The 10,886-nt window shown below is 41.2% G+C and overlaps 1 protein-coding gene across 1 annotated transcript; it reads right to left on the bottom strand.

Moving 5' to 3' along the window:
- Positions 1-3,088: 3,088 nt before the first annotated feature.
- Positions 3,089-3,634, bottom strand: LOC120295781 (probable WRKY transcription factor 41). The gene is made up of 2 exons (XM_039317346.1): positions 3,324-3,634; positions 3,089-3,200 (listed from the first exon to the last, which is right to left on the bottom strand). The coding sequence occupies exons 1-2, from the start codon at positions 3,632-3,634 to the stop codon at positions 3,089-3,091; spliced, it is 423 nt and encodes a 140-aa protein (XP_039173280.1).
- Positions 3,635-10,886: the final 7,252 nt, after the last annotated feature.

Raw genomic sequence — 10,886 nt, forward strand, 5'->3', positions numbered from 1 at the left:
AGGCCCAACTTCAGGTTGATCTGCCTGGAGGCCTTGCCTGTCGTCCGGCGGGCCAGAAAGTGGACTCCTTGCCCGCAGCCCACCTGGCTGGGCACCTGAGACGTGCTTGGGTTTTTTTTTTTTTTTTGGCATAGACCAATAGGATTTATTCCATAACTTTGCTAGATATTTGAGTTGTATGTTTATCTAATGAGAAGATTAAATCGCTAGAAATATCTCAATAAAATTTCCTGTCATTCTTAGAGCACTAGTTTGTGAATCTAAGGGTGTAAACACTTGAGACATAGAGTAATTGTAATTTTCATTGTATCGCTTGATTATTATTAAATTTTGTTGTGACTCTCCCTGTAGATTATTGGTTTGGATGGTTTATTTTAGTTGTATATCTCATTTCTTTTTGCATATTTTTTAGCAAATAAATATCATAGAGCCAATGTTCCCAAAGCAAATTTCTAGTGACATAGGGTTTGATTTGGCAGTGCGCTGGAAAGGATAGGTTGCCTGCAACTTTGAGAGAGAAATTTTTTTTCAAAAGAAAGAAAAGGCGCATAGAATTGATTGTTGAATTTAGCAAATAAGGTGTTGATTGAGGTGGTAGAAAAGATCCATACAACAGCTTTATGAAAAAGCTGGAGACGAAAAGTAATGAGTTTTAGCAAGTGCCCCATGACAATCTTTTAACATCTATGTAAAAAAATAATACGAAAGTAGCACAGAGTAGAGTTTTGTGATTGAACCTCCTCGACATAAACTTTCATAATTATATTTAGTTAAGTTTGCATGTACAATAATCATAACTCGTAACCTATTGGAGGCAAACATAGGCTAGAAACTAATAATGACGTAAGAGGGAGAAAGAAAGGTATGTTGACCTCAACAAGTCGTTGCATCTCATTGTCATCCGACTTTCTTCCGTGATAAGCTACCTTCAACTCTGGTAATCGTCTCTGGTGTCCCTGGGGGCAAAGAACATCACCAATCTTGTTAACCTCTAAATATTTGCAGTTAGCAAAAATAAAAAATCATTTTGAGACTCATTGCTTAAACATGTACGAGGATATGAGAACACAAGAACAAAAGAGAAATCAAGTTATTTGCCATGAATTGAGAAAGTACAATGCAAATGATTTCTTGAGAGAGATGATTTATTTCTTTACCGTCTCTTAATAATAATTATATATTTAGGAAAAATTATCAAAATAATTCTAAACCTATTACACTTATGCAAATTTAGTGATAAATTTTTTAATTGTATCAATTGAGTCCTAAACTTTTTCATAATTTGTCAATTTAGTCATTCCGACCAATTTTGACTAGAAATTGCTTACGTGGACACTAGCCATTTTACATGGCATGGTTCATGCTTAAGTGGATAATTTTTTTTAATAAAATTGAAAATATGAATCATTCTTCTTTCCATTTTCCTTTTTCTTCTTTTCTTTCCTTTCTTTTTCTTTTTTCTTCTGTTGGTAGGCCAGCGACCAGCTATAGGAGAGGGTCGACAAGAGCTGGCCTTGCTTGAGGCCCAAGCTTGTCAAGATCGAGCAAGGCAGACCTTGTTGGTATTTAGCGGCTCAAGCCTCACCCAATCCCAGCAAGTGCACGCCTCGCTTGAGGCGAGGCTCCACCTTGCTAGATTCGGCAATGTCGAGCCTCGCTCAAGGCCAATGAGGCTCCACCTCACTTGTGGTCAGTCGTCAACCGTTGCAAAGGCCTATCATTGACGGAGGGAAGGGAAAAAAAGAAGAAAAAGAAAGAAAAAATGAAAATAAAAATATATCTAAAAACTAGAAATTTTTTAAAAATTGTAAAAATTGTCTACTTTATCCTTGCCTGATCCTAGCAATTGCAAGCCTTGCTTGAGGCCAACAAAGCTCCTTCTCACCTGTGGCTGGTTGCTAGCCATCGCCAAGGCCTTGCAATTGGTGGAGGAAGAAAGAAAGAAAATTTAAAAATTAGAATTTTTTCACAAATTGTAAAAATTGTTCACATCAACGTCAACTGTGCCACATAAAACGGTCAACATCTACATTAGTAATTTTTGGCCAAAGTTAGATGAAAGGATTAAATTGTCAAAATGTTTAGAACTAGATTGGCACAATTGAAAGGTTTATGATTAAATTGTCACAAATGTAATAAGTTTAAGATTTTTTTGATAATTTTCTCTAAAAGGAAATGTTCTCGTGAGCAAACTCCATGCCACAAGGGGGATTATCTGAATTCGAACGTACTGTTGCTTGAGAGTTGTTCCCTGAAGTTGCGGCCGAGACATACACAGGGAGTTCCCTGATTTGGAGAGGGGCATCATCGATGGAGGCATTGGAATCAGTTTGATTTTCAGGCAGCGGAGGGGGGACGACAGCTGCGGGGTGGTCAATGCACGTGTGCCTTCCACGGTACGTGATCTCGGAGACAGTGGGGTCGTCATCAAATCTTTGCACTTGCCTGGTAGCCAAACAACCTTGGACATTCCTATAAGTGCACCTATAGTAGTCCCTGAAAATGAAGTTCGGGAAAATTATCAATGAAAGCTAGACATAGAGGCCAAAGGAAACATATAAAACTTGGGTGCAGTCATAGCTGAGCTACTTCGAAAGTGCTCAATTATATGTCAAACTATAGTAGGTTAAGGAAGAGGAATGTGATAGCAACGTAAATAGCTGCCAAATTAAACTAGCCATTAATAACTGAAATCGTTTTCAGATGATTGTAACATGAGAAAAAGATGGCTGACCATGAAACAATCCATCAATCATAGGATTATGACTGACACGATGAAAATCATTATGCTGCTAAATGATGACGTCTTTCATCGAGTCTTCTTGAGACTAGCTAACTTAAGAAATCTGTCTACTCCTATCACTTGACCCGCGGACAAGTATCGAGTTCCTTCCTTTAACGTTTTCAAGGATGTGGCTTATCTCAAGTCCACCAACGTAACATGCTGGGGTTGAATTTGGACTAGGAGTGGGAAAGGCTAGATCATTGAAGTTTGGGTCTACTTTGGACAAAGAAATAATGTTCTAGTGAATCTTTAGGTTGATGGAGCTTCAACAATTGAGAATTAGAGAACTGATCGACTCTAAACTCACCTAGGATACTTGGCTCCAAGAATTTCCTTTTGACCGTACTTCCTCCAACTGAACCCATCGTCAGGTGTTGGGGCTCGGACCCGCTCTGTCCACTTCTGCATCGCCTTTCTGCAACACAATTGGTTTCCGTCACAAAATCATGCAACAATCATGTCCACATGCAAACATCAAGGGCAGAGTCATGCATGCAACAACAGGGACAAAATATCAGATGATTAATTTATTCATTACCTCTTCCTAGGAGTATAACCATCATCAAGATTCCGGTCTGAGTCTCCTCTGCTCATCTGGTTCCCACCGAGTGAAGGGGGCGACACAGACAACCGGCGCGGACACCCTCCAACCGGGGGCTCCGCATTGAGCATGGACAGCGCCTCATCATATGAGGTTAGGATCCCGCGAATGAGCATTTCTTGGGTTTGTTCGTGTGATGAAGAAGAAGATGATGAAACAGCTGAATGGAGTTGGCGTTGGAGTTGCTTGGTTAGCTCTCTGCCCTGTATTAGCTCATTCGGCAAGTTCATTTTTTCCCAATCTTCCATATTCCCGATGACTTCAAAATCTTAACGAGAACTTAAAAGATGACTTGGTTTTTGAGCTGTTTCTGTTACACAAAAGCCAGTTGTATCAGAGATCGAGACCTCGAGCAACAACAATGCCACAAGAGAGAAGACCAGGAAGCAGGTTCCAGAGAAGCGGTTAAAAAGCAAAAACTGGGGATGGGTTTCTCTAAAGTTTAGGACTCTGAGATTGGTGGGAGCTTAAATCAGAACCGGGTCGGTCTAAACAGATCTGAAAAAGGATTCGTAACACGAGAAAAAAGAGAGACAGAACTTTCGTGCCTTGAATGGGTTTAGAAGAAGGAAGATCCAAGAAGTATCGGGAGTGATGTCACACCCGAATCTAACAAGAATGGAGAATGGTACAACCGTCCTTTTATATGAAAGACGTAGCCTCAAATACAACAAATAACCCGTATCAAAAAATATATATTTTCCTCTACACATATATAATAACAGAACGGGTTGATTATAATATCAACGTTTCTATCATCCATTAAAAAGGAATATGTTCAGCTTAGAATTCAGCCCATCCAACAAGTATCTACTTAGAAACAATGCAACTAGCTAAAGTCATACCCAAAATCCTTATACCAAAAGTTTCTCTAGTACTTTTGTCCAACCTGTCACTAACTGAGGAACTTGAAAGCATTTAAGACGAATGAGATGAGCTACCGCAGATTAGTGATTAGTGTATCTGTTTTGAGAAAATCGAGCATCTACTATACTTACATACATAAGTATTACTAGAAACTCAAACTTCAATCCCAAGATATAATATACATATCAAAACAAATATAAGTTATTTTGTTTCAACAAAGCTTTATACAAATTATAATTACTCATTTAATCTACCACTATGATTCAAATATCAATGGTGAAGTCCATTGATCAATCTCATCAATTCACATGTCAATGGTTCATTTCATTGACCAATCTCAAATCACACATCAATAATCAATTTCATGCTCAACATCCAATTCAAGCCTTTGGAGGTGGCTCCCAAGAAACTTATATTAGCATGTAACACTTAATCTTTGACCAATGCATATCAAGAGTACATGGCTCTAGAGGTTGCTTCCAAGAGATTAGTGTCATGCCCCGAACCTCGAGCGCATGCCCATCCCTCTCCGGTCGATAAAATTTTGCGACTTCCCAGGACGAGTCGCCGACCCATTGTTTTTTTTTTTTAAGCACATGCGGAAGCGAAAATAAATCCCCTGACAATAATCATCTCGGGATAGAAAAGCAGGATATGAATTCACAAAACAAACAGACTTTTATATTCACATAATGTCAGGCACAAGGTCTATGACCAAAAGACTACAAAAGACTAGCCTCCCAAAAAGAGACGGCCCTAGCTGACCTACACTTCTCATCACTTCATCTTGGCTCCCGGTCCTCCACTCGACGACCCCTGAAAATATTGTCCCACAACGGGGTGAGATAAAATCTCAGCGAGTCTAAGCTCTAAACCCCAATTAGGAGGAAATACGCCAAGAAGAGTCCTAACCACGCAATCATACAATTAGCATAGAGGACTTACCTCGCCTCAGTTCCATCCTGCAGGTCAGCACAGTTCATAAACATTATGTATAGAATCGATACATCCAGCAATTGAAACGCATCACTCAACTCAATAAATTACGGGGGTCTAGATTATAGGGCCAAATCGTTATGACACGTCCCATACCATGTCACACAATTTTGTCCCATAATCCGACACATCAAACTCAACCATCATGCGTTCCAATTGTTGATTACACCCCTCAAGGGTACGGCCAACTCTATTGGCGGTCTTCTGGCATTGCCAAGCGTCGTCTCACCCTATTGAGCATGGTTACGTCTCTCTCAGAGACGACTTCCCCGAAGGGGCGTAGGTCCAGAATCTATTGTGACCCGAATACAACCTACTCACAAGTTCGGTGAATTCTAGCATAGCCAGGCTTCATCTCCCACCATGAGCACGGTGACGTCTCTCAATTAGACGGCTTCCCCGAAGGGGCGTAGGTCCAGAATCTACTGCGACCCGAGTCCCAATAAATGGGTAACATCCGGCTTAACAGCCAGGAATGGTTTCTCTTAATCAACACACGACCACCCAATAAATGTGCATTGCACTCAAATGCCTCCATTAAAATAGCGATCCTGGCCTATTTTTTTTGTATTAAAAACATCCCGAAAATAGTCGTGCGTGGGTACATGGTCAATTTGAACCAGAAGACTAATACCTATCTTTTTCAAACCCCACTATTTGATATAGTACTTAAAATCCATTTTCGATGTTAAAACCCGACACTCGGGATTTTCTGAATAAATATTGGAATTTCACAATTTTTGGAATTAAATAACAAAAATCCAATCAGCACTCAATTTGCATAATTTAACACTCAATTGCAGAATTTAACCGGATCATTGCAATTAGCACAAAATTCTGGTCACCGACTATCTCGACCTAAATTCGGAAAAATAATTAATAATTAATTAATTTCGAAAATTAATTGATTAATTCAATTTAATTTCTAAAAATACTAACCTTGGCCAAAATTATTAAATTAAATACCAATACGGACCCAAAAATTTCCGAACCCTTCTAGATAAATAGTACAATTTATTTAGGCCTTAGCTAAACCATGCTAACCACCTAACATGCTCAATTAAATAATTACATTTCTAATTTAATCTAACTAACCACCTAATTCCTAATAAAATAAATCTAAACACCCCTTAAATGTCATTAGCCTACTAAGCAGAGTTTAGAGTATAAACTCACTGGTTAATTGCGGAAACCGGTTCACCGCAACAACGACTTGACGGCGGCCGAAATTGAAATTTTTGGTGGCGTCGACAAACTTGGGCTGGGCCTAAACTTAGCCCAACACAACTCAGCAAGGCTGAGTTTCGGTCTTGGGCTTTCTTCGCGGGCCCAAAATGGGCTGAACTTCAAATGGGCTAAAACCAACTGAACTTGGGCCTGAGCTTGGGCTTCAAAATCTGCTGGAGATGGGCTTAAAATCACTGTGCTGAAGATGGGCTAGTGGATGAATTCGTGGGCTGATGATGCGGGCTGGATACGCGCCCAACTGCTGACCAAAATTCGCTGGCTTCGTGGACAATGGTGCTGCCTTGCTTGGACTTCGCTGGCGCATGAGGAAAGCTGCTACTGGCGGTGAAGATGAAGACACGAGGCAGAAAGAGCTGGACGTTGGCCGCGTGGAGAGGGGATCGCACGATGAAGCTGCTGGATCAAATTTCGATGGACTCCTCTGTTCGTGCAAAGAAGTGGAGATTGGCGGTCATCACACCTGCTGTAGTTGACCCCGATGGACTGAAGACACGAGGAGGGGATGCGGATCTTCGGTGCAGCTGCTTCGGACGTGTGGCCGCTTGAAGATCGTCGGTAGACGTGGCAACGGCAGCAGCTGCTCAGTCAGCCAAGGAATTCGGTGGAGGCGTTGGACGACTCTCGGCGAAGCAGATTCGGTCTTCGGTGGGAAGTTGGCGGGTCAACAATCAAAGCCAGTTTGGAGAAGCTTTGACCGAAGAAGCTGAAGACGCAAGGCTGAGGGGAGGAAATATGGTGATGGCATTAGATGATGGTGTATGTTGGATGATGATGATGGTGGTGGGAAGACAAAACTCAGTGGAAATGGGCGAGAGGAGAGAGATCGTGGGGCTGTGGTTTTCGGTGGTTGTGAAATGAAGAAGAAAATGAAAACAAAAACAGGAACCGGAGGAGATGAAGTCGGCGAGAAAATGGGGGGCAGCTGGACGGCGTGTTGGAGAAGTCACGGTGGGGTCAAAAATCAAGACTTAGCCATTCAATTTAATGCTTGTCCCCCCAATACTTTCTAATAAGAATATCCCACAAATAAGCCAATTTAAATGTCAAAATTTCAGCCTCTTGATTAATTTGGCTTCAATTTCCTCTCCGATTATCCAATTCGAAGTCCGATTTTGGTGAAGAAAAATCCTACATAATTTTCTGTGAATCCCTGACACTCAAAGGCTTGGCTCGGAAGTCAAAACTTGCTTAAATTCGGCCCGTATGAATTTCCGTTTATTTTCCGCGACGTCCGAATCGGTTTTCCGCAAAAATCTCGGAATCTCTGAAAATTTTTCGAAGAGTAAGTCGACGTTTCTAAAATAGCTTGTGACACATCAGAACTTTCAATTTCTGAAATCGGGTTCAAATTTGCGGTTATTTTCAATCCGGCGCGCTTTTAGCGTGACCTAGTCTACCGGGTAACTTTTAGGAATTTTTGGTGCAATTGACTTGTGATCGATTTATCTCGAGTCACAAAGTACATCTTCGACACATTAGCGACTTTCGATTGTCATGAAAATCTCAAGGTATCAATTACAGACACCGGGTACCAAATAGATAGAAAAATCGGTCTAGTGCTAATCGACGAGTATTTTGCAATCAGGTGGAATCACCCACGCTCTGATCACACATCTCAGTCAAGTCAACCTATCTCCAGTCTCTGATCGATTTCGACAGTGTCGTAATGACCCTTGCAGATCAACACGGTCGAGCAATCAATTCCTGGTTGAATTCTCAAGTCTATTGCATTTAGATTCCTTAATTGCTTTCCCAGATAATCTAGTTATCTCATGAGTGATCAGCTCAGAGAATAGCACTATCGACGCGTCGATGAAAGGCCCGATTTATTTAATCGAAAACAAATTCTTAAAATTCAGGATGTCACAATTAGCATCACCATGTAGCACTTATCCCTTGACTAACGCATATCAAGAGTATAAGATGCTAGAGGCAGCTCCTACAAGACTTGCGTCGCTGTGTGGCACTTAATCTTTGACCAACACATGTCAATTGTACAATCCCTAAATGTGGCTCTCACGAGACTCATGTCACTATGTAGTACTTGGCTCTTAACTACAAGATCCTAGAGGTGGCTCTCACGAGACTCGTGTCATTGTGTAGCACTTAATTCTTGATCAATCCATATCACAATTGGTTTTGCAAACCAAAACATATAGCATTCCCCAAATCAATTCTTCCCACAAAACCAATTTAGAATATGTATTGCAAATTGTTTTCTCATTACCAAATAAATAGTCTTTTGCAACTCAGCTCAATCGCTAGAAATACTCTTTGTAAAGTATTTCTTGAATTACTTTGGAACCCATTTGATAAGCCAGATTGGTGCAATATGTATACATACATATATATTTATTTATATTCACACAATTTCATAATACCTTTCATAAGACGTTTCTAAAACCATTCACATATAACTTGTCATTCCGCGAAGCCAATTAAACCATCTAGGGGTTTGGCTAATATATTATTAAGCTTAAACTTAATTCGAGCTCTTCCAAACCCATATTAACTCGTGACTTAAGGTTTAGGTTCTTAACATGCAAATAATTTTTTAGTTTGGATTCGTTGCTAATATATTTTTGGTGGCTTGATTAGAAACCTAAGTAAAGTAAACGGGAACCAGAGATTAAATGAGTTCAGGAACTTAATTACCCTAGATTTCTCCAACGCCATTTCGATAAATTTTCTCTTTTATTTAAAAAAAAATGTTTTGCAAGCAGATTGCATTGATTTTAAATTGCTCCTAACATGCGAGTTGATCACATGGGTGCGCAAACCACCAATTCACCACATGTTAGGCTATATGAATGATGTGCTAAATTTGAAGATTAAGTAGGATTAGCATTGTAATCTGAACGAAAATAACTGCCGCGAGAAATGTACCTAGAAATAGGAAATGGTTATTTGCTTGAAGGGCAAGCTACACGATGTCGCGACCTACCCTCGGGGAGAGGGAACAAGTTTAGGAGTATTGCCCAAAGGACGGGCCTAAGGCCCATGATTGGGCGCGGGCTCTCCCAAGCCCATACCCCGCGTGACGCCTGGGATATTTTTCATTAATTTTGCACAAAGGAGTCGCCACTAGCCTATTGGGGTCGGCTAGAAACCAGTGAGGCATAGAGCGTACCACTTCCTACGCAAACTGAGAGAATCTAGGTTCGGGGACTTGATTACACTAATTAACTAATTAGTGCCCTTTCGGTACCTAATCTTGTTCATTTTAACAAAATGATTTTCGGCAGCAGTTTGAATTGATTTGATACTTATCCATTAACATATGAGGTGATCATGCGGGTGCGCAATCATTAAAGTAATAATCATAACTATCAAGATCCTAATTGCCATAAAATTAAACACATGCAATCAAACATAATTAGATATGCAAATAAAACATGCAACATAATCAATATACGAGCACATAAAGGTCTAATTACGCTAAAATGGCAATACATGGCAAGTCCTAATCAAACCCCATCATTTTTGGATTTTCGAAATTTTTAATTTTTAATTTTTTTTAAAAAAAATTTTAAAATTTTTTAAAACCTTTTATTTTTTAATTTTTAGTTTTTAATTTTTTAAAGAAAATATTTTAAAATTTTTAAATTAATTTTTGATTTAAAAAGGTGAACCGGAATGCGGATCGGGTCCGGTCTCCGACCGGACCTCGGGTTTAGTCCAAATGGGGGCTAGCCGAACCGGCCCGACTAGCCTTGGTCGGGCCTTTCTTCAATTTGGATTGGGCCCAACCAAAGGGCCCACTCTGGTCCAATCTCTTTTATTTTAAAAATGAAGCCCACAACTCCTTAAGTTCCTAAGCCCACTAGTCCATAAGTCCCTAAAAGCCCAAAAGCCCAAAACCAACCCAAATAGCTTAGAAACCCTACCCGGTTCGCGACCCGTGTCCGACCTGTTTCTTTTGGTCGAAACCTTAGGGTTTCTTGGCGACGTTGGCGGCATTGGAGGTGAAGGTGATTTGGACGGCAAATGTGCCAGCTAGACAACGAGCGGTGGAGTCATCACGGCGGTGATCGGTGAGACACCGCTAGGAGCGACAAATACGTGGTGAGGGCCGGTGCGAGGCTTGCTCGACAGTGGCTGGCGAGGCAGCTCGGACGGCATCGGGTTGAGGGCGGTGATGGGTGAGTGGCGACACCGGCTGCAGCGGGGGCTTCGAACGGCAACTAGAGCGGGAAGGCGGCGGCAGCCGGCCTGGTGGTGCAGCGGAGTTCGATCTACTCCAAAATCTAGTTTTTCTCCGGCTGGTTCGGCGTTGGGAGCAGCGGCGGCGGGTACTATTGGTTCGCGAGCAGAGTGCGGCAGGTCGTCGCAGGCTGTAACAGGCGCAGGAGCGACGGCCTTTGGCGTTAAGGCGGGCGTGTCGGTGGC

Source organism: Eucalyptus grandis, chromosome 7 (assembly GCF_016545825.1).
Source record: "Eucalyptus grandis isolate ANBG69807.140 chromosome 7, ASM1654582v1, whole genome shotgun sequence".
Lineage (NCBI taxonomy): Eukaryota > Viridiplantae > Streptophyta > Magnoliopsida > Myrtales > Myrtaceae > Eucalyptus > Eucalyptus grandis.

Excerpts from the sequence above, each read along its gene's own strand:
- LOC120295781 (XM_039317346.1), bottom strand. The coding sequence starts at position 3,634 with ATGGAAGATTGGGAAAAAATGAACTTGCCGAATGAGCTAATACAGGGC. Across the intron at positions 3,201-3,323 it reads GGTTATACTCCTAGGAAGAG|AAAGGCGATGCAGAAGTGGA; the intron begins GTAATGAATAAA and ends ATTGTGTTGCAG.